General features: G+C 43.0%; 1 protein-coding gene and 1 long non-coding RNA gene across 3 annotated transcripts in view; one reads left to right on the top strand and one right to left on the bottom strand.

Annotated features, from left to right (window-relative positions):
• Positions 1 to 5598, bottom strand: part of TOX2 (TOX high mobility group box family member 2) — a 142043-nt gene extending 136445 nt beyond the window's left edge. Inside the window, exon 1 of one of the 2 annotated variants that reach the window (XM_063960198.1) lies at positions 5330 to 5598. In XM_063960198.1, coding sequence (XP_063816268.1) covers positions 5330 to 5428 — 99 coding nt within the window. In that variant the 5' untranslated portion in view covers positions 5429 to 5598. Of the gene's footprint in view, positions 1 to 4075; positions 4385 to 5329 lie in introns of those variants that run through there. The other variant, XM_063960199.1, reaches the window with a different exon arrangement.
• Positions 3791 to 22607, top strand: part of LOC135055768 (uncharacterized) — a 35759-nt gene continuing 16942 nt past the window's right edge. Inside the window, exon 1 of the long non-coding RNA XR_010243807.1 lies at positions 3791 to 4016. This is a non-coding gene — a long non-coding RNA (uncharacterized LOC135055768). The remainder of the gene's footprint in view (positions 4017 to 22607) is intronic.

Raw genomic sequence — 22607 nt, 5'->3', positions numbered from 1 at the left:
TTTTGATAAATAGGGACCTCAGAGATGTTCAAATAATGCATGAAATATAATTCAAGACTTTTGCTATACTTCCAAAATGTGTAATAATTTGGATACTACTCACTATCACTTAGCATAAATTAGGTTCCACAGATCCTTGTCAACACCCCTAATATTACTCGTAGTACTGAGTGTAAAAGTGAATTCAATGGAAACTGCAGAAATACCCAAGGTGCCTGTTAGAAGTAGTTATAAATCAAAATTCTGCTGCACTTTCAAGGTCCCAGGTTCACGAGCATGAAGGTAAATTTGCATTAGATTGGCGTGAGTCGCTGGCATGGTGCAGAAGAGGTGGGTTTAGAGGCGGGCATTGACATTTTCATTCTATGACATCTCTGCGGTATTGCTTTTACAGCTGCATATTTTTTTTTTTTACATGCATGGTAACTGACTTCTGCTAAGTAATTGCAAAGTTACCAAGATAAAGATTTTGAGCACAGTCATATAACTTGAGTACAGACCACAATAGATGGTTCCAAAAGGGATAGTGAACTGGAGATTTAGGATTTTAAAATAGCACCTGTTTTGTTTGATTGATTTTGATGTTGTATTCAAGACACATGTGACTTGGTAAACACAAGTACACAGCTATATTCTCAATATCAGTATTTCTTATTTACGTGTTTGTTGTCTTAATTCTTTCCCCCACTTGTTATGGGTCTTTCTACATTATTAAGCTTCTTTTAAGAAGCATATATGAATTTTTACTATCTGCTCAATTTGAATTATGGAAAAAGTATGACAGTACAAACTACTAATACAATTAATACTCCACTGAGTGATGTCAATGGTTCACAGTTAATGGGTAGGCCCCATCCTCATCATTCAGCGCACAAAATGGCCGCCAGAGCTGTGTATTGGCAATAGGTTCACATTGCAAACAGCCCATGAGCCAAAGGTTGGCTTTGTACCAAATATTACATTATAAATAGCTTCACAACCCTCAACTATGCTTTATACACAAATGCTTTACTGGGCTACAGAACATCCATAGCAAAACCAAATGACAGACCATAACTCTTTATTCATTAACATGCAGAATAACATGTAATTAACCAACTAACTAAACTCGGATTATAACAATGACAGCTTGTTGAGCATCTAAATCTTAAATTCCCCTCTTAATTCACAAAATGCTTACACTTTCAGATGTTTGATATTTTCTTGTTAATTGCACAAAAAATGTAGAACAGTGAATGCAAGGTTTAATTTTTCTTCTTAATCCAAGAGTGACAAACCAATTTCACTCAGTCTTATCTCTCTGACCTAGCAAAGTGCAGAATTGAAGCAGAGGCCACAGCGGCACCAAGTGGTAATATTCGGCATTGCAATTATAATATTGATCCATGTGTACAGTATGTTTGAAATGTCTACATGCCATTTTATGCAGTTGAGTGTGCAGCACCTTAAGATATATATATTTTTTTTATTACAGACTACCATACAAACATAAAACATAAAATCTAGAATTATTTTAATATTACTTTGCAAATGGAGGCCTAAGTGATTCTGAAAATATTAACTGAGAAGAAATACATGTGGTCAATGCATACATGTGTAGGCTGACATACATATCCAGGATGGTGAAAGTTTCATAATTTAGTTGTTTTCACTGTAATTATGATACACATATGACAATACAGTATACACATGGTGTATGTGTGTGTGTGTGTGTGTGTGTATATATATATATATATATATATATATATAAACACACACACACACACACACACACACACACACACACACACACACACACACACACACACACACACACATATACTATATATATATATATATACACTATATGTATATATATATATATATATATACACACACTCACACACTGTATATACATGTGTGTGCACATGCAATTATGTACAGCATATTTTTTTTTTGTTTTAAAAGTGACATTTTAGCATCATGCTACAGTATATGCACTATCTATATAATTGTGTACATTTGTATAAATGATCTCTCTGTATGTATTTCTATGGTTGAAATGTTTAATAGGAGAAACTGACTCTCCTGGTTAGCCATGCTCATGTTTAATTAGTACCCAAGGAGAACCTATTCAGGTACCGGCATGGAGCACTTTACCCTGGACAGTGCACCTAGGAAGATGACAGAGAACTGAATCTCTTTATTTTACAAAGGCCTGCTTTGTGACACTGATGCATTGCTAGATACTTTGAATTATTGGTACAGTGTCGCCCAAACGTTCAGTAGTTATATAATTATAACATTTTGTCTTCATTTGAGAATTTGAGAGCATTAACCGGTATACAGTATTTGCCATATTTCTTTTGTGTGTGTTGGTTGGTGTGTGTGTGTGTGTGTGTGTGTGTGTGTGTGTGTGTGTTGGTTGGTGTGTGTGGGGGTAGGAGTAGGCACCTTGTGCTTTATTAACTAATCATTTACTGCTCATGTTTGTCACAGGTGTCATGGTTATTATCACTGCTATTTCCACATAAATTATCCTATATGCAATAGTCTATTTGTACTAAAAATATTGATAGATTTATTTATAGCATAAATAAATAAATACACACCCATATATGCACACGATTGTTACAAAGGTTCATAGTATGCATATGTCTCAACAATATACAGTACAAATACAGAAGCTCCACTTTACATTGTATAGTAATTCTAACTTGATTTGTAAAATGCAGTATGATCAAATATGCACATCTGTGTATATATATATATATATATATATATGTATATATATATACACACACACACACACACACACACACACACACACACACACACACACGTATATATATCTATGAATGCATAAAAAAGTTAGCAATACACAAATCTACACATACAGTTTTGTGTATGTACTTACTTTAGCACTACATAGCCGCAGATATATACGTGTAGCAGTTTACATAGGAGTATACACACACAAGTATCATCCAAAGGAAACAAAAGATCAATATTTATTTACAACTTACCACCAAACATAGCAACATCTATTTGGACAGGTGATTCATTATTGTGTCACCTAAACTTTTGTTACAAGACAAAAAAGTTTGGACATCTGCTGGGTGTCACAGAAGTCAGCTGCCTATTAGGAATAATATCAAGGTGGCCAAAATACTCTGTCTGTAAAACACGTGTGGACACGTTCCTTTAGTACTAATTTACTACACTATCTATCTATCCATCTATTTATCCATCTATTTATCATCTATTTATATATGTATCTATCTATCTATCTATCTATCTATCTATAAATATATATATATCTATATCTATATCTATCTATCTAATCTATCTATCTATCTATCTATCTATCTATCTATCTATCTATCTATCTATCATCTATCTATCTATAAATCTCTCTCTCTCTCTCTCTCTCTCTCTCTCTATATATTTATATGGCCACTCTAGTTTACTAACAGTATACACACTACGATATTTGTAGGTTGACATAAAGTAGGTTTTAAATTAGAAAAAGAAATGATGAAGATGGTGAAATGAAACAATATGTAGCAGCAGAAACGTTACAGTGTATTTGTCTATTGAGTCCTCATTAGTTCCCCTACATACAGGATAATGCATTGCAGTTGCAGCACTGCTTTGTTTATCTCCAGGGCTCACACTGTAAATAGGGCTTAGAGCAGCGTAAACAGAGGTATTCCCAGTCCTTGTAACTTTTGTTCTGGCACAAAGGGCCCTGTGAGGATCCGTCACAATGACAATAGGGTGGACAGTGCATTCCGCCAACAGTGCGCCTTACTCAGCACCAAGTGCCCCATCCAGGCAGCCAGGGATCACACAGGTGCAGGATGCTACTACACCAACAATGTGTAAGCCTATAGAATGAGCTAAATGTAGGTTTAGCACCAGTACAGGGCAGGCAATACAATGTAAAGCAATCCACACAGCGCTACCGAGCATGCATGCCAATAATCTGACTTCCCTCTCTGAGCAATTCCTGGAGGTACACAGAGGTGCATAAAGTAAGTAAGATCGGAAATGAGCAAAGAGAAGAAATGTATAATATTGCAGGCATACTCACCCTGAGATACTTGTCTAGAATCCGGAACATGGCTAGTTAGCCCGGCCACAGTGCTGCTGCCCTGTGCTATGTATGTAGCCCGCCTCTAGCACGTCTTACCATGCACACTGCAACTTTCCTCTGAGCCCTGGCAGAGGGATGGGGGCATGTTCCTGCCTCATGCTGCACCACAACCACTGACATCCCCAAACCCTGCTCATGCATGTAACAATAGTGCTGTAATGCACTCTACACTTTTATTACAACACTTTGTAGCTTCTATTTTTATTTTGGGACTGGAGATGGAAGGGTTAAAGCCGGGCACATTTCCATACACATGGAAATGAAGGCGTGATCTTATAATCATTTATTTTTAATGGCCGGAGAGGGGAGGGTGGACACGTTAGGAATGGTTTTGGGGGATTTGGAAGTGGGAAGGACAGCCTACACAGTGCAGCCAATAGCAGAGGCAATGTCAGGAGTTGTAAGGTGTTTGTATTCCTTGGGCAATGTCTCAGGCATGCTTGTGGTGCCTCAGTGACTTGTCACCTGTGCAGGATAATGGAGTGACACATACAGGGAGCCATGGGCAAACCTTCATTCATGATGGGATCAAGCTACCTACAATGGCAATATACTTAGTATGGATACAGCTTCTTCATTATACTTAGCATGGATCCGGCTTTTATCCATTTAACTCTTTTCAGGGATATCTGACCACAACCTCCTATCACAGTGCACCTGATCATATTGTGCATCATCCATAATAAGTGGCCAATCAACTTATTTGCAACAATTGAGTTAAGCAAGCATCCCACACTATGCCTATCTGATAAGACAGCGACCTGTCATCCCAAAGTGCTACACTCTGTGCTGCACGTAGGACACTGTCTATGGACCATCTCCTAACAGCATCCCCCAGTCCCTGCCAGGACTGAGCCTGTGCCCTGTGCCCTCCAGTAAAAGCCCCAACTAAGTAGTGGAGGAGATCAGCAGGTGGTGTGAGTGACACCCAGCACCCCCCAGCCTGACCATGGCATGTAGAGTAACACTGGCCAGCACAACTTCTCCTGCAGCAGCTCCCACAGGAGAGGGCTGAGAGTACTCATGACTAATGATGATGTGCTGCAGCATCCATGCAGGCAGCGCTGCCACACAAACTTCCCATCCACGGCTGCCCTTTACCCTCTCTCACCCCAGCAGTAAGATAAAGCAGTCAGTAAGAGCAGAGCATTTATGAGGAGCAGCTGTCGCAGAGTGTTAGTAAGACGGTACCTTGTTGCAGTGGTAAAAGTCCAGGGGGCTGAGGCAGGTGGGGTCTGTAGATAAGGTGCCCACGCTGGTGGGGGCAGGAGGGTAGAACCTAACGTCCATCACACGGCGGCCGGTGGGGCATTAAAACGGCTTGATGTTTTGTGTATGTTTTTTTTAATTCTCTTCTCTGGGCTCCTGTGTGAGCTTCACTGCCTCTTGCTGAGTGTATGTGTGTGTGTATGTGTGTGTGTGATAGAGGGAGGGAGTCTGTGTCTATTGTTTGAAACAACAAGACAGAGAGGGAGAGAGAGAGGAGGGAGAGGGAAGGGGTGGGGGGGTTGGGCATCATTTATTCTCCTTCTCTCAAACATCCGTTCTGTGGGCTCTCTCTCTCTTTCTCTCACTATTTTCAACCCCCTCTCGTTTCTCTCTCTTTCTTTCTCATGCTTCTCTCCCTGCTCTGTTTTCCCCTCTCCCTCCTTCTCCCTGTCTCTCCTTAACTCATTCCTTGCCAGAAATACAGCCCCCTAGCCATGTATGCCACCACTGCAATTTCATTCATTTTTATAATGGTTTTTCTTTAACAGCTATATACCTTATTTCCTATATATGCGTATATAAATGTATGTATCTGTTAGCTTGAACACTTATAGAGTGTCTATCACTTTTAATGCCTGAATAACAGTTGATCATTAACACCTGCAGTACTGGAGAGTTTACAGGACAGTATGTAAAGCATGTCCCCTTCCCCCCATCCTTTGTTATGCACAAACTATAGGATATATATATATATATATATATATATATATATTCAGTGCAAATACACGTGTGCGTCTCTGCACACACGCACACATATACAGTATATACACACACACACACACACACACACACACACACACACACACACACACACACACACACACACTACATGTGTATCTGTGATACACAGAATCTATAAGCTCTATAGTAATGTATTATCTGCATATGTGTGTATATTTGTGAGTGTGTCTGTTATAAAAATATAGACCAGTTGCAATAATACAGTTAATGCATCATCCCAATATATTTGTTAGAATTGTTTTTGCTAGAATTCAGGAAAACAATAATAAAGTCATGTTATTGTAGACATCATAGGATAAATAAGATGCATCAGTAGGTATTGCAATGGTATTAAGCATGGTTTCCTCTAAAATATGTATATGAAAATCTAACAACTTTCCTACATTAGAGTAAATGCATTATGAACATTATACATTATGCACCTATGATAAAGTCTTGCCTCTTTTATGTAGATTTGTTGCAGTAAATATTTTTCATCATATTATAAGCAATTGGTTTCCTCTGAAAGCAAATTCTAGATGTATAAGTGACCTCACATAAGTGTCTTTCTACATGTCATGGGTCACAGTGATAAAAGCAAGGGGTCTGCCGGGTCAGTAGCTAATTCCACTTATGAAGCAATGAAGTATATTGGGTCACCTCATTAGCAATCAATTCTAACCATTTCATTACTCACTTATCATCCTGTTATTGATGGATATCAGAAATTGAAGGGTGGATTTTGTCATCCCAAATTGACTTTAAAATTTGAAATTATATCATCTTAGTACAGGGCACTTTGGGTTTGTACACATGGGTTTTGAAAAACAATAGAAATGGCAACGTGGCAGTTTATCCTTGCTTTAATAGGACTGTCAAAGTGGTTTCATAATGCGTTGTAATTGCGTTCATTAAGGATTAAAAAAGCTTCACTTCACCTTTCTTGAAGCACGTATATCCTGTATACAGGTAGTCCCTATGTGAGGACGCTGTCCTCTATCCCGACCATCTGCCCCTTTATCCTGGCAGTTGGAATGTTGGGAAGTTTGTCCTGTCCACCATAGCTTGTATAGAAAGCAGCGGTAAACAGGTGATGTGCACACTATAGCAATGTAGCTACCTATATAGCTGCAGTATATAAGGTGATGAGGTGATTAATACCCCTTTTCCACCTGAGTACCGGTTCCAATCCAGGATGTTTAACCCGGCAACAACCCGTGTCAGCCCCGCCGTTTCCATTGCACTTCGACACGGTTATTCCCGGGTCGGATCTGTTTCCACTTAACCCGGGTAAGCTCTGTAAAAGCTATTGATGTCACTCGTTACTTGGGTCTGAAAACACTGGTAAAGACCGTTTCCACTGCACAGTTACCCGGGTCATTACCGTGTTACCGTGTTCAACCCAGGTAGCCTACGGGTAGGATTCCAGGATCACTCAATACGTGTTGAGCCGTTTCCACTTACTAAAAACCTGTATTGATGCGCGCCTCCGTGCAAAAACATGGGTAAATTTAGCTAGTGGAAAAGGGGTATAAGGGACAGCATGAGTGAAGCATCCATGGCACACATCATTATCTATCCCAATGCAAAGAGCTGAGAGTTATGTACTCTGTGACATGTATCCTGTTTAAGACATTTGCTACAAAATATAGGAATCTAAATTGTGGGTATCAAAAAGTAGTTTGTTAGTGAAGTGTGTAGAAAAAGTTATGGGAAATGTTTCTGCTCTTTTTAAGATTAATTGTGATACTATTATAACACACTGGTCAACTCTATCCAAACTGTCTCAAAACTCTGAAAGGTGAGCTAGGCTGGCATCAACACCAATCCTATCTCCTAATTAATTAACATGGTAGACACAGACAAACTTTCCAATGTTCTGCGAGATGGAACAAAAGTGCCAAACTCAGGAAGAATGAAATCAGGACAGTTGTGATGTACAGTATGTACTGAGGCTTATGCTATACACTAATTCTTTTGAAGGTGGTGATTGACCGAAGGAAGCACTTGAAAAAGTGGGCGAGATGCTGGAAGAATTGGTGTCAGTGTCTCAGAAAAGGACACTTTTATCACACAAAATTGTGGAGGTATCAACCAAAGTTCTATAAGGAAAAAGGCACACAGGGTTGCACAGATCACATAAAGAATGTACAATAAATGCACTATGTTGAAGAGGAAAGGTGACTACAGTATGTCCTAAAAAGTACAATAGTAAGAGAAAAAGAAAAAAAGGTGTTTCTTAAGAAATGTTTTATAAAATCAAGTGCTGAGAAGAGAAATAGGTGAGATGGAAAAAAAGAGGAGAAAAAGTGTGTGGGTGCGGGTTGGGGGGATGTGGAGGTAAGAGAAAGACAGGAGAAAACAGAGAAAAAACCCATGCAGCACCGAGGATATCTATTTTTTTTTATATAATACTGTAACTTCAATTTAAATCCAAAACGAGTTGTGTTCACAAGAAATATCTTGTTCCTGCTGTTCTTGCAGTTTTGTTACACACTGTATATTAACAAGTGTTATGTAGTAACATTGAATTTAGGCGTAAACATAACTTTGATGTGCTTAATTGTTGCTATAGGTGAGTTAAATGTGACAACTTATAAAATGTAGAGCTATCTTAGTATAGTTTTTAACTTTTTTTAATGCCAACTGATAACAAACCCTTGTCTTGTGTCTACTACAAAAGTGCATCAGCTCGAGCCATTGTGGGGGTCCACCTTTTTTGGGGAGGTATAACTGTAATATGACACAGCTACATGACCCGCCTCACCTTTAGGTGCATGCCCTCTGTGTCCACACCTTATCTTCAGGTCCTGACATAATTCTTGGTGGCCCTGCTATAGAGGATATTGATAGAACTATTGTTGATGGATACTATAAAGTGGTCTGTGTGCAAATCACTGAAGCATTCTGGAGAGCTGAAAAAGTGTGTCTTTACTAGCTGCAGTCCTGCAGAACAATAGCTGCAGAGGCACTTCCTATGTAACAAACACTTCCTGTATAACAAGTGGATGGCAATTATTCAGCTTCCACTGTCCACATACAGCATACATCTACAGTCCCCTTTTTCAACATAAAGAACAATAAACAGCTGTGTGAGTGTAAGACAGTTTTGGATGCAGGAACAGTGTGAAACAAAAGCTTCTTCAGGAAACTGATTGTCCATGGGTGTTCTGACCACTTCAGTTGGTGTCACGTGAGGTGAAGGCATTGGCTCACACACCTCTATGAGTTGGCGCCTGTTGCACTTATGCAAGGCACCATCAGATTGCGCCACATAGCTGGCTGGGCTGTTTGAAGATCCCTGCACAGTCCTGACTCTGTCAAACCTGATGGAGGTCTGGATGTGGATGGTCAGCACTGGGGACAACGGTATTGAGCAGTGGGGTGGATGTTTTATCATGGGTAACTTTGAGCCACAGCCTGGATCTCTGCAGAACATCTTGCACGTTGTTCTCAACTTGTGGTCTAAGTTTGAACTCATGAATTGCATGTCATTGTCAGTAAATAGCTTGCATGGTATGCCATATGCAGAAAAATGTATTTTCATTTTGTTGATGATTGTGACACTTGTAAGTTTGGGAGGAAAATCTATAGTGAACCAACCGGAATATACATCCACTACTAACACAGCTCTTCCTCCCTCCTTTCGAAGAAATCTGCAGCAACAATGGACCAAGGAAGGGCAGGAGCCTCATGGAGAGTGAGCAGTTCCATTGCATGATGGGCCATTAAGCATTTTAGGGGGCACAGGCAGAGACAACCCATTCAATGTCAGCAGCCACAGAGGGACAAAACAAATGCATTATTGCTGGCTCCTCATTGTGGTACAGAGCTGGGGCCAGGAGTCCTTTCTCAGTCAATTTGCACATACACCCCAACCATCCCGATTTTGGTGAAACAGCCTTGCTTTTCAGGCACTGTCCTCCCATCCCACCTGCTGTCTGCATTGTCGGGCAGGAGGAAAGGTTGGAAAGGGGGAAAGGCACAACAGAACCGCAAATACATAGATGCCACATGCATGCTCCCAGAGGGGCATATTCATTATCCTTTAACTGTCACAATTTCCACACATCCCAGGGGATGTAGCAATTGTGACATTCATCAAACTCTGAAAATACTTTATTTTCGGAGTTTGAACGTGAAACCGTTCACCATTCTGAGATGGCGAACAGCTCCTGAAACACATCACAAGCTGCCATTTACAGAGAGACTTCTGCATCCGGAGAGACCCGAACTGGGGGGCTTGGCTGTGGTGCTTCCTTTGTAGCGAAAGGTGGGGGGCAATAACATGATGTGGGGGAGAATGGGAGGATAGAGGGTGTGTGTGGGATGCTGCAGCTACAGTGATTTGCCGGGGTCCCAGCAATTATATGCCATGGGAGGGGGCGGGATTGGGTGCAGGCGGCAGTGTTTGTAGGGTGCCGACCCGGCAGTATTGATCGCCAAGTGACTGGGGACGGTGGGGGGACCTCTGTTGCCAGACACAGCAATAAGGTACAGGTGGGGGTGGGAGGTAGGGGGGCTGCGGCTGCATCAAAACAGACCATAAGAGACCCGGCAATAAGGAGAAATATATAACTTTCAGCAAAAGGAGCAGTTTTTCGGAAAGTGATACATTTATTAGGCAGGAATGATGAATACTGAAAAAATTCTGACCAAGAAGGCAGAGAATTGAAAACTAAAAATTCTCAGTTCACAATTTTTCATGATGTATATACTCAGAGTGACAAGAAAGTGAGGCAGGCCTAAAGGTCAATTAGAGGTGCATAGAGGGTAGCAGTTCCAGGATGTTGGGAAGTATGTTTGTATATGATATTAATACTCGAGCACCCTGCACTATAAGTATGCAGAAAAAATGTTTTTTTTTTTTTTAAGTTTTACACTAGTGTGCATAACTAACTACAGTGTAATAGAGAAGTCATGATCAGAGCACTTACAGCAATGTGTGTGTCTTGTACAGCAGAAGTCTCACCCCAAATGGGATCGATGTCTTAGTTGTGGCAATTTATGTTTAAAATGTTTAATCCCATTCTCTTGTCCTATTTTGAGTATTATGGTTTGTGTTAAAGTCAGTATGGCCACAAGAGCAACATATGTAAAGACACTTTTTTTTTTTTACAAGTCACTGATATTGACATCAACCATATGTATAGTGTATGTAACCAGTTCTTCATAGCTTTATGTTCTGTAATTACTATTTATTTTAATAGTTCCAGACAAATATATCAGTGATGAAGTGATGATGGTCAAAGATCTTCCTGTTTCTGGAGAAAAAAAAGGTGCTGGTACCATTGAGTTCCATCAGAACTTCTTACATGCCCTTGCATCTATAAGATTTGTGTTATGTTGAAGTATTCAAAATTAGTGATGTGCACCGGACATTTTTCGGGTTTTGTGTTTTGGTTTTGGATTCGGTTCTGCGGCCGTGTTTTGGATTCGGACGCGTTTTGGCAAAACCTCACCGAAATTTTTTTGTCGGATTCGGGTGTTTTTTTCAAAAACCCCTAAAAAACAGCTTAAATCATAGAATTCGGGGGTTATTTTGATCCCATAGTATTATTAACCTCAATTACCATAATTTCCACTCATTTCCAGTCTATTCTGAACACCTCACACCTCACAATATTATTTTTAGTCCTACAATTTGCACCAAGGTCGCTGGATGACTAAGCTAAGCGACCCAAGTGGCCGACACAAACACCTGGCCCATCTAGGAGTGGCACTGCAGTGTCAGACAGGATGGCCGATTTAAAAAATTGTCCCCAAACAGCACATGATGCAAAGAAAAAAAGAGGTGCACCAAGGTGGCTGTTTGACTAAGCTAAGCGACACAAGTGGCTGACACAAACACCTGTCCCATCTAGGAGTGGCAGTGCAGTGTCAATCAAGACAGGATGGCACTTCCAAAAAATTGTCCCCAAACAGCACATGATGCAAAGAAAAAAAGAGGCGCACCAAGGTTGCTGTGTGACTAAGCTAAGCGACACAAGTGGCCGACACAAACACCTGGCCCATCTAGGAGTGGCACTGCAGTGTCAGGCAGGATGGCACTTCCAAAAAATTGTCCCCAAACAGCACATGATGCAAAGAAAAAAAGAGGCGCACCAAGGTGGCTGTGTGACTAAGCTAAGCGACACAAGTGTCCGACACAAACACCTGGCCCTTCTAGGAGTGGCACTGCAGTGTCAGGCAGGATGGCACTTCCAAAAAATTGTCCCCAAACAGCACATGATGCAAAGAAAAAAAGAGGCGCACCAAGGTGGTTGTGTGACTAAGCTAAGCGACACAAGTGTCCGACACAAACACCTGGCCCATCTAGGAGTATCACTGCAGTGTCAATCAAGACAGGATGGCACTTCCAAAAAATTGTCCCCAAACAGCACATGATGCAAAGAAAAAAAGAGGCGCACCAAGGTGGCTGTGTGACTAAGCTAAGCGACACAAGTGTCCGACACAAACACCTGGCCCATCTAGGAGTGGCACTGCAGTGTCAGGCAGGATGGCACTTCCAAAAAATTGTCCCCAAACAGCACATGATGCAAAGAAAAAAAGAGGCGCACCAAGGTGGCTGTGTGACTAAGCTAAGCGACACAAGTGTCCGACACAAACACCTGGCCCATCTAGGAGTGGCACTGCAGTGTCAATCAAGACAGGATGGCACTTCCAAAAAATTGTCCCCAAACAGCACATGATGCAAAGAAAAAAAGAGGCGCACCAAGGTCGCTGTGTGACTAAGCTAAGCGACACAAGTGTCCGACACAAACACCTGGCCCATCTAGGAGTGGCACTGCAGTGTCAGGCAGGATGGCACTTACAAAAAATTGTCCCCAAACAGCACATGATGCAAAGAAAAAAAGAGGCACACCAAGGTGGCTGTGTGACTAAGCTAAGCGACACAAGTGTCCAACACAAACACCTGGCCCATCTAGGAGTGGCACTGCAGTGTCAATCAAGACAGGATGGCACTTCCAAAAAATTGTCCCCAAACAGCACATGATGCAAAGAAAAATGAAAGAAAAAAGAGGTGCAAGATGGAATTGTCCTTGGGCCCTCCCACCCACCCTTATGTTGTATAAACAGGACATGCACACTTTAACGAACCCATCATTTCAGCGACAGGGTCTGCCACACGACTGTGACTGAAATGACTGGTTGGTTTGTGCCCCCACCAAAAAAGAAGCAATCAATCTCTCCTTGCACAAACTGGCTCTACAGAGGCAAGATGTCCACCTCATCATCATCCTCCGATTCCTCACCCCTTTCACTGTGTACATCCCCCTCCTCACAGATTATTAATTCGTCCCCACTGGAATCCACCATCTCAGGTCCCCGTGTACTTTCTGGAGGCAATTGCTGCTGGTGAATGTCTCAACGGAGGAATTGATTATAATTCATTTTGCTGAACATCATCTTCTCCACATTTTCTGGAAGTAACCTCGTACGCCGATTGCTGACAAGGTGAGCGGCTGCACTAAACACTCTTTCAGAGTACACACTGGAGGGAGGGCAACTTAGGTAGAATAAAGCCAGTTTGTGCAAGGGCCTCCAAATTGCCTCTTTTTCCTGCCAGTATACGTACGGACTGTCTGACGTGCCTACTTGGATGCAGTCACTCATATAATCCTCCACCATTCTTTCCATGGTGAGAGAATCATATGCAGTGACAGTAGACGACATGTCAGTAATCATTGGCAGGTCCTTCAGTCCAGACCAGATGTCAGCACTCGCTCCAGACTGCCCTGCATCAGGTGGGCTAGGAATTCTTAGCCTTTTCCTCGCACCCCCAGTTGCGGGAGAATGTGAAGGAGGAGATGTTGACGGGTCACGTTCCGCTTGACTTGACAATTTTCTCACCAGCAGGTCTTTGAACCTCTGCAGACTTGTGTTTGCCGGAAAGAGAGATCCAAGGTAGGTTTTAAATCTAGGATCGAGCACGGTGGCCAAAATGTAGTGCTCTGATTTCAACAGATTGACCACCCGTGAATCCTGGTTAAGCGAATTAAGGGCTCCATCCACAAGTCCCACATGCCTAGCGGAATCGCTCTGTTTTAGCTACTCCTTCAATGTCTCCAGCTTCTTCTGCAAAAGCCTGATGAGGGGAATGACCTGACTCAGGCTGGCAGTGTCTGAACTGACTTCACGTGTGGCAAGTTCAAAGGGTTGCAGAACCTTGCACAATGTTGAAATCATTCTCCACTGCGCTTGAGTCAGGTGCATTCTCCCTCCTTTGCCTATATCGTGGGCAGATGTATAGGCTTGAATGGCCTTTTGCTGCTCCTCCATCCTCTGAAGCATATAGAGGGTTGAATTCCACCTCGTTACCACCTCTTGCTTCAGATGATGGCAGGGCAGGTTCAGGAATGTTTGGTGGTGCTCCAGTCTTCTGTACGCGGTGCCTGAATGCCGAAAGTGGCCCGCAATTCTTTGGGCCACCGACAGCATCTCTTGCACGCCCCTGTCGTTTTTTAAATAATTCTGCACCACCAAATTCAATGTATGTGCAAAACATGGGACGTGCTGGAATTTGCCCAGATGTAATGCACGCACAATATTGGTGGCATTGTCCGATGTCTCAAATCCCCAGGAGAGTCCAATTGGGGTAAGCCATTCTTTGATGATCTTCCTCAGTTGCCGTAAGAGGTTGTCAGCTGTGTGCCTATTCTGAAAAGCGGTGATACAAAGCGTAGCCTGCCTAGGAAAGAGTTGGCGTTTGCGAGATCCTTCTACTGGTGCCGCCGCTGCTGTTCTTGCTGCGGGAGGCAATACATCTACCCAGTGGGCTGTTACAGTCATATAGTCCTGAGTCTGCCCTGCTCCACTTGTCCACATGTCCGTGGTTAAGTGGACATTGGGTACAACTGCATTTTTTAGGACACTGGTGAGTCTTTTTCTGAGGTCTGTGTACATTTTCGGTATCGCCTGCCTAGAGAAATGGAACCTAGATGGTTTTTGATACCGGGGACACAGTACCTCAATCAAGTCTATAGTTGCCTCTGAATTAACGATGGATACCGGAACCACGTTTCTCACCGCCCAGGCTGCCAAGGCCTGAGTTATCTGCTTTGCAGCAGGATGACTGCTGTGATATTTCATCTTCCTCGCAAAGGACTGTTGGACAGTCAATTGCTTACTGGAAGTAGTACAAGTGGTCTTCCGACTTCCCCTCTTGGATGACGATCGACTCCCAGCAGCAACAACAGCAGCGCCAGCAGCAGTAGGCGTTACACTCAAGGATGCATCGGAGGAATCCCAGGCAGGAGAGGACTCGTCAGACTTGACAGTGACATGGCCTGCAGGACTATTGGCTTTCCTGGGTAAGGAGGAAATTGACACTGAGGGAGTTGGTGGTGTGGTTTGCAGGAGCTTGGTTACAAGAGGAAGGAATTTAGTGGTCAGTGGACTGCTTCCGCTGTCACCCAAAGTTTTTGAACTTGTCACTGACTTATGATGAATGCGCTGCAGGTGACGTATAAGGGAGGATGTTCCGAGGTGGTTAACGTCCTTACCCCTACTTATTACAGCTTGACAAAGGCAACACACGGCTTGACACCTGTTGTCCGCATTTGTGTTGAAATAATTCCACACCGAAGAGCTGATTTATTTTGTATTTTGACCAGGCATGTCAATGGCCATATTCCTCCCACGGACAACAGGTGTCTCCCCGGGTGCCTGATTTAAACAAACCACCTCACCATCAGAATCCTCCTTGTCAATTTCCTCCCCAGCGCCAGCAACACCCATATCCTCATCCTGGTGTACTTCAACAGTGACATCTTCAATTTGACTATCAGGAACTGGACTGCGGGTGCTCCTTCCAGCACTTGCAGGGGGCGTGCAAATGGTGGAAGGCGCAAGCTCTTCCCGTCCAGTGTTGGGAAGGTCAGGCATCGCAACCGACACAATTGGACTCTCCTTGGAGATTTGTGATTTAGAAGAACGCACAGTTCTTTGCTGTGCTTTTGCCAGCTTAAGTCTTTTCTTTTTTCTAGCGAGAGGATGAGTGCTTCCATCCTCATGTGAAGCTGAACCACTAGCCATGAACATAGGCCAGGGCCTCAGCCGTTCCTTGCCACTCCGTGTCGTAAATGGCATATTGGCAAGTTTACGCTTCTCCTCAGACGCTTTTAATTTTGATTTTTGGGTCATTTTACTGAACTTTTGTGTTTTGGATTTTACATGCTCTCTACTATGACATTGGGCATCGGCCTTGGCAGACGATGTTGATGGCATTTCACCGTCTCGGCCATGACTAGTGGCAGCAGCTTCAGCACGAGGTGGAAGTGGATCTTGAGCTTTCCCTATTTTAACCTCCACATTTTTGTTCTCCATTTTTTAATGTGTGGAATTATATGCCAGTATCAATAACAATGACCTACTACTATTTTTACTGCGCACAACTGAAATGCACCACAGGTATAGAATGTAGATGGATAGTATACTTAATGGATGACGACACAGAGGTAGGTACAGCAGTGGCCTACCGTACTGCTATATATAGTATACTGGAGGACACTGTGTCAGCAAACTGCAAAACTAAAATGCACCACAGGTATAGAATGTAGATGGATAGTATACTTAATGGATGACGACACAGAGGTAGGTACAGCAGTGGCCTACCGTACTGCTATATATAGTATACTGGTGGACACTGTCAGAAAACTGCAAAACTAAAATGCACCACAGGTATAGAATGTAGATGGATAGTATACTTAATGGATGACGAGTGACGACACAGAGGTAGGTACAGCAGTGGCCTACCGTACTGCTATATATAGTATACTGGTGGACACTGTCAGCAAACTGCAAAACTAAAATGCACCACAGGTATAGAATGTAGATGGATAGTATACCTAATGGATGACGAGTGACGACACAGAGGTAGGTACAGCAGTGGCCTACCGTACTGCTATATATAGTATACTGGTGGACACTGTGTCAGCAAACTGCAAAACTAAAATGCACCACAGGTATAGAATGTAGATGGATAGTATACTTAATGGATGACAACACAGAGGTAGGTACAGCAGTGGCCTACCGTACTGCTATATATAGTATACTGGTGGACACTGTTAGCAAACTGCAAAACTAAAATGCACCACAGGTATAGAATGTAGATGGATAGTATACTTAATGGATGACGAGTGACGACATAGAGGTAGGTACAGCAGTGGCCTACCGTACTGCTATATATAGTATACTGGTGGACACTGTCAGCAAACTGCAAAACTAAAATGCACCACAGGTATAGAATGTAGATGGATAGTATACTTAATGGATGACAACACAGAGGTAGGTACAGCAGTGGCCTACCGTACTGCTATATATAGTATACTGGTGGACACTGTCAGCAAACTGCAAAACTAAAATGCACCACAGGTATAGAATGTAGATGGATAGTATACTTAATGGATGATGAGTGACGACACAGAGGTAGGTACAGCAGTGGCCTACCGTACTGCTATATATAGTATACTGGTGGACACTGTCAGCAAACTGCAAAACTAAAATGCACCACAGGTATAGAATGTAGATGGATAGTATACTTAATGGATGACGAGTGACGACACAGAGGTAGGTACAGCAGTGGCCTACCGTACTGCTATATATAGTATACTGGTGGACACTGTGTCAGCAAACTGCAAAACTAAAATGCACCACAGGTATAGAATGTAGATGGATAGTATACTTAATGGATGACGACACAGAGGTAGGTACAGCAGTGGCCTACCGTACTGCTATATATAGTATACTGGTGGACACTGTCAGCAAACTGCAAAACTAAAATGCACCACAGGTATAGAATGTAGATGGATAGTATACTTAATGGATGACGACACAGAGGTAGGTACAGCAGTGGCCTACCGTACTGCTATATATAGTATACTGGTGGACACTGTCAGCAAACTGCAAAACTAAAATGCACCACAGGTATAGAATGTAGATGGATAGTATACTTAATGGATGACGAGTGACGACACAGAGGTAGGTACAGCAGTGGCCTACCGTACTGCTATATATAGTATACTGGTGGACACTGTCAGCAAACTGCAAAACTAAAATGCACCACAGGTATAGAATGTAGATGGATAGTATACTTAATGGATGACGACACAGAGGTAGGTACAGCAGTGGCCTACCGTACTGCTATATATAGTAAACTGGTGGACACTGTCAGCAAACTGCAAAACTAAAATGCACCACAGGTATAGAATGTAGATGGATAGTATACTTAATGGATGACGACACAGAGGTAGGTACAGCAGTGGCCTACCGTACTGCTATATATAGTGTACTGGTGGACACTGTCAGCAAACTGCAAAACTAAAATGCACCACAGGTATAGAATGTAGATGGATAGTATACTTAATGGATGACGAGTGACGACACAGAGGTAGGTACAGCAGTGGCCTACCGTACTGCTATATATAGTATACTGGTGGACACTGTGTCAGCAAACTGCAAAACTAAAATGCACCACAGGTATAGAATGTAGATGGATAGTATACTTAATGGATGACGACACAGAGGTAGGTACAGCAGTGCACTCTGCACTGTACTCCTCCTATATAATATTAATTATACTGGTGGTCCCCAGTCCCCACAATAAAGCAGCACACTAAGCACAGATATGGAGTGTTTTTCTTCAGGCAGACAACGTATACTGGTGGTCACTGTCAGCAAAACTCTGCACTGTACTCCTGCTATAGCTGCTCCCCAGTCCCCACAATTAAGCAGTGTGAGCACTCAGCACAGATATATTATGCAGCACACTGAGCACAGATATGGCATGGAGCGTTTTTTTCAGGCAGAGAACGGATAAAAACTGGTGGTCACTTATCAGCAAAACTCTGCACTGTACTCCTCCTAACAGCTGCTCCCCAGTCCTCCCCACAATTAAGCAATAAACCAATCAACTTCTACAATAAACGGAGAGAACGCCAGCCACGTCCTCTCCCTATCATCTACAATGCACGAGTGAAAAAGGCGGCGATGCACGGCTGCTTATATAGAATCCGAATCTCGCGAGAATCTGACAGCGGGATGATGACGTTCGGGTGCGCTCGGGTTAGCCGAGCAAGGCGGGAAGGTTCGAACCTGCCTCGGACCCGTGTAAAAAAGGTGAAGTTCGGGGGGTTTCGGTTTCCGAGAAACCGAACCCGCTCATCACTATTCAAAATCCTTTGACGACTGGAACTGGTTTATATATCTATTAACAAGTTTGTATTAATAGCTTGATGGATTTAATGGAAAAATTGGAGTATCTTTTTGTAATATGCAGCAGTGAAATAAATATTTTTTCATTTTGCTAGGGTAAACAAGACAAACACAAAAATATAATGTAACATACTTGGCCACACTTTAACATAATCAGGTAAAAACTGAACAAATTTCCTTAAATTTAATCTGTAAAATCTACAAGGATATCAAAAATGTGCACAAAAAAATCAAGGTCTTAGAAGGAACATGGTCAAAAACATGGATATTTTCTTATCTTGTTTATTCCATATCTTTTTCTTTATTTTCAGAAAGAAGATTGACCAGAGACTCCAATAGCTCACTCTAGTTTCATTACTATTAATACTTTAATTCCATGTATTAGTATGACTCTATGGCAGGGTTTTTCAACTGCTGTGCCGCGGCACACTAGTGTGCCGCAGGCAGTCCTCAGGTGTGCCGCCGCTACCCGCCCGCCAGAGATGCCTGCCACACCACTAATACCTGCAGCAGTAACTGATATCAGGCTTGGGCAGCGCAGAGAACCTCCGTGGGCCGGCCGTGACCTATTGCAGTGATGCACCGCCGCATGACTCATAGGTCACCCGTTCCACGTGGTATCGCCGTCCCCCGCCCGTCCAGCGCTTCTCCATGGTGTGCTCTGCTCCGACGCGATGCAGGGAGGGAACGCTCTGTGCTGCTTCTCACTGCCCCAATGCTAAGGACTGAGCTGTATACTGAGGTTGGAGCCAGTGGGTTTTTTTTTTACCTGGGGGGGGTGGAATTACCATGTGGGGACAGTGTGCGGAATTACTATGTGGGGACAGTGTGAGGAATTACTATGTGGGGACAGTGTGCGGAATTACTGTGTGGGGACAGTGTGTGGAATTACTATGTGGGGACAGTGTGCGGAATTACTATGTGGGGACAGTGTGTGGAATTACTATGTGGGGACAGTGTGCGGAATTACTATGTGGGGACAGTGTGCGGAATTACTGTGTGGGGACAGTGTGCGGAATTACTATGTGGGGACAGTGTGAGGAATTACTATGTGGGGACAGTGTGCGGAATTACTGTGTGGGGACAGTGTGTGGAATTACTATGTGGGGACAGTGTGCGGAATTACTATGTGGGGACAGTGTGCGGAATTACTGTGTGGGGACAGTGTGTGGAATTACTATGTGGGGACAGTGTGCGGAATTACTATGTGGGGACAGTGTGTGGAATTACTATGTGGGGACAGTGTGCGGAATTACTGTGTGGGGACAGTGTGTGGAATTACTATGTGGGGACAGTGTGCGGAATTACTGTGTGGGGACAGTGTGTGGAATTACTATGTGGGGACAGTGTGCGGAATTACTATGTGGGGACAGTGTGCGGAATTACTGTGTGGGGACAGTGTGTGGAATTACTATGTGGGGACAGTGTGCGGAATTACTATGTGGGGACAGTGTGTGGAATTACTATGTGGGGACAGTGTGTGCCATTAATATGTGGGGACAGTGTGTGCCATTACTATGTGGGGACAGTGTGTGCCATTACTATGTGGGGACAGTGTGTGCCATTAATATGTGGGGACAGTGTGTGCCATTACTATGTGGGGACAGTGTGTGCCATTAATATGTGGGGACAGTGTGTGCCATTAATATGTGGGGACAGTGTGTGCCATTAATATGTGGGGACAGTGTGTGCCATTAATATGTGGGGACAGTGTGTGCCATTAATATGTGGGGACAGTGTGTGGAATTATTATCTATGTGGGGACAGTGTGTAGAATTACTGTGTGGGGACAGTGTGTGCTTTTTATATGTGGGGACAGTGTGTGCCATTAATATGTGGGGACAGTGTGTGGAATTACTATGTTTTATTTCTACGGGAGCCAATGTATTTTTTTTTATAGTGGGGGTGAAGCTATTTATTTTATTTCTGCGGGGTCCAACTGTTTTATTACTGTTTATATTTGTTATATATTTATATTATATTGATTAAGAAAACTGATGGTGTGCCTTGGCAATTTTCAAATGTTGTTTAGTGTGCCACAAGTTTACAAAGGTTGAAAATCACTGCTCTATGGGATAGTTCAGTGGTAAACAACTGATATGCCTCAAATGTCACTAACATTCAAAAGGGTCGGGTATGCTTTACCGGCGGCCGGGATCCAGGCGGTCAGCAGCCCGATGCCAGGATCACAGCCACAGGGTTCTATTCCTACTCTATGGATGATGTGGACACCCATGAGTGGGAATAGTCCCTATAGTTGGCATGCCGACTGTAGGGATTTTCAGGGGACGGGGTGGAGGGGTCAGAATTGTGACCGGCGGTCTCCTGACTTCTGGTCACATAACTACATTCCCATTCAAAAGGGCCATGCATTTATCTTAACCTCCATATCACTAATCCCATAATGCTCCGGCATGCCACTCCCTTGAACCAATATTACACCACATGTTACTCAGTCCTCCCACTTGATCCAAAATTTCCCCACATGCCATAAGACTCCCATCTGCCACAAAATGCCCATACAAAATTTCAGATTCAATGTGTGCTGCAAAACTCCCCCACGTTCTACACATATCTCCCCATAGGCCACTCACACCTCTTCACAAATTTTTGCGGACCACCAATTGCCCATCACAGGGATTTCTCAAACGTCAACACAAAGCAAAGCAAATGTTTGTCAGAAAGAGCGTGTGTACAAGTCCAATCACTTTCATTATTGTTTAGGTGTCAGAGCTTGTTCAGGCTTTGAGAACATGACATAGCGCTTGATTCTGAGTCGTAGGCTAACCGCACCCAATGCTGATATTTTTACATAGCTTACTGCACATGTCTGAGTAGCGCTGCACATGCATCCTATTTGTTACCGCACAGAGACGCAGGATGAATTTGGATGCAGGGAGTGTAGACTTTAGCGGGCGTTTCTGGTAGGTAACACGGAGGTAGCTAGGCAGACATGGGCATTTTTTTTCTGCCATAGCCACTCACACAATAGCCATGCTCAGAGGGACGGCACCTGCCATAGGGTTGCACAATTTTTTGATGGTGCATTCGATAGTGCACCAATAGTGAGTCTGAAGATGCACACAGACATATTTCCTCAGATGCAAGGTACTGCAAGTGGGTATCTCAGTTTTAAAGAAATCAGCATAAAGGTTAAATGAGACAGCCGCGTCTGTGTGTGATTTAGAATCAGGCCCATAATGTTTTAAATTGATGATGATATATACAAGAACTTGTAAAGAATACACTGTTACTTAGACACACA

Source organism: Pseudophryne corroboree, chromosome 3, assembly GCF_028390025.1.
Source record: "Pseudophryne corroboree isolate aPseCor3 chromosome 3, aPseCor3.hap2, whole genome shotgun sequence".
Taxonomy (NCBI): Eukaryota; Metazoa; Chordata; class Amphibia; order Anura; family Myobatrachidae; genus Pseudophryne; species Pseudophryne corroboree.
This window is presented reverse-complemented; position numbering and strand designations above follow the sequence as displayed.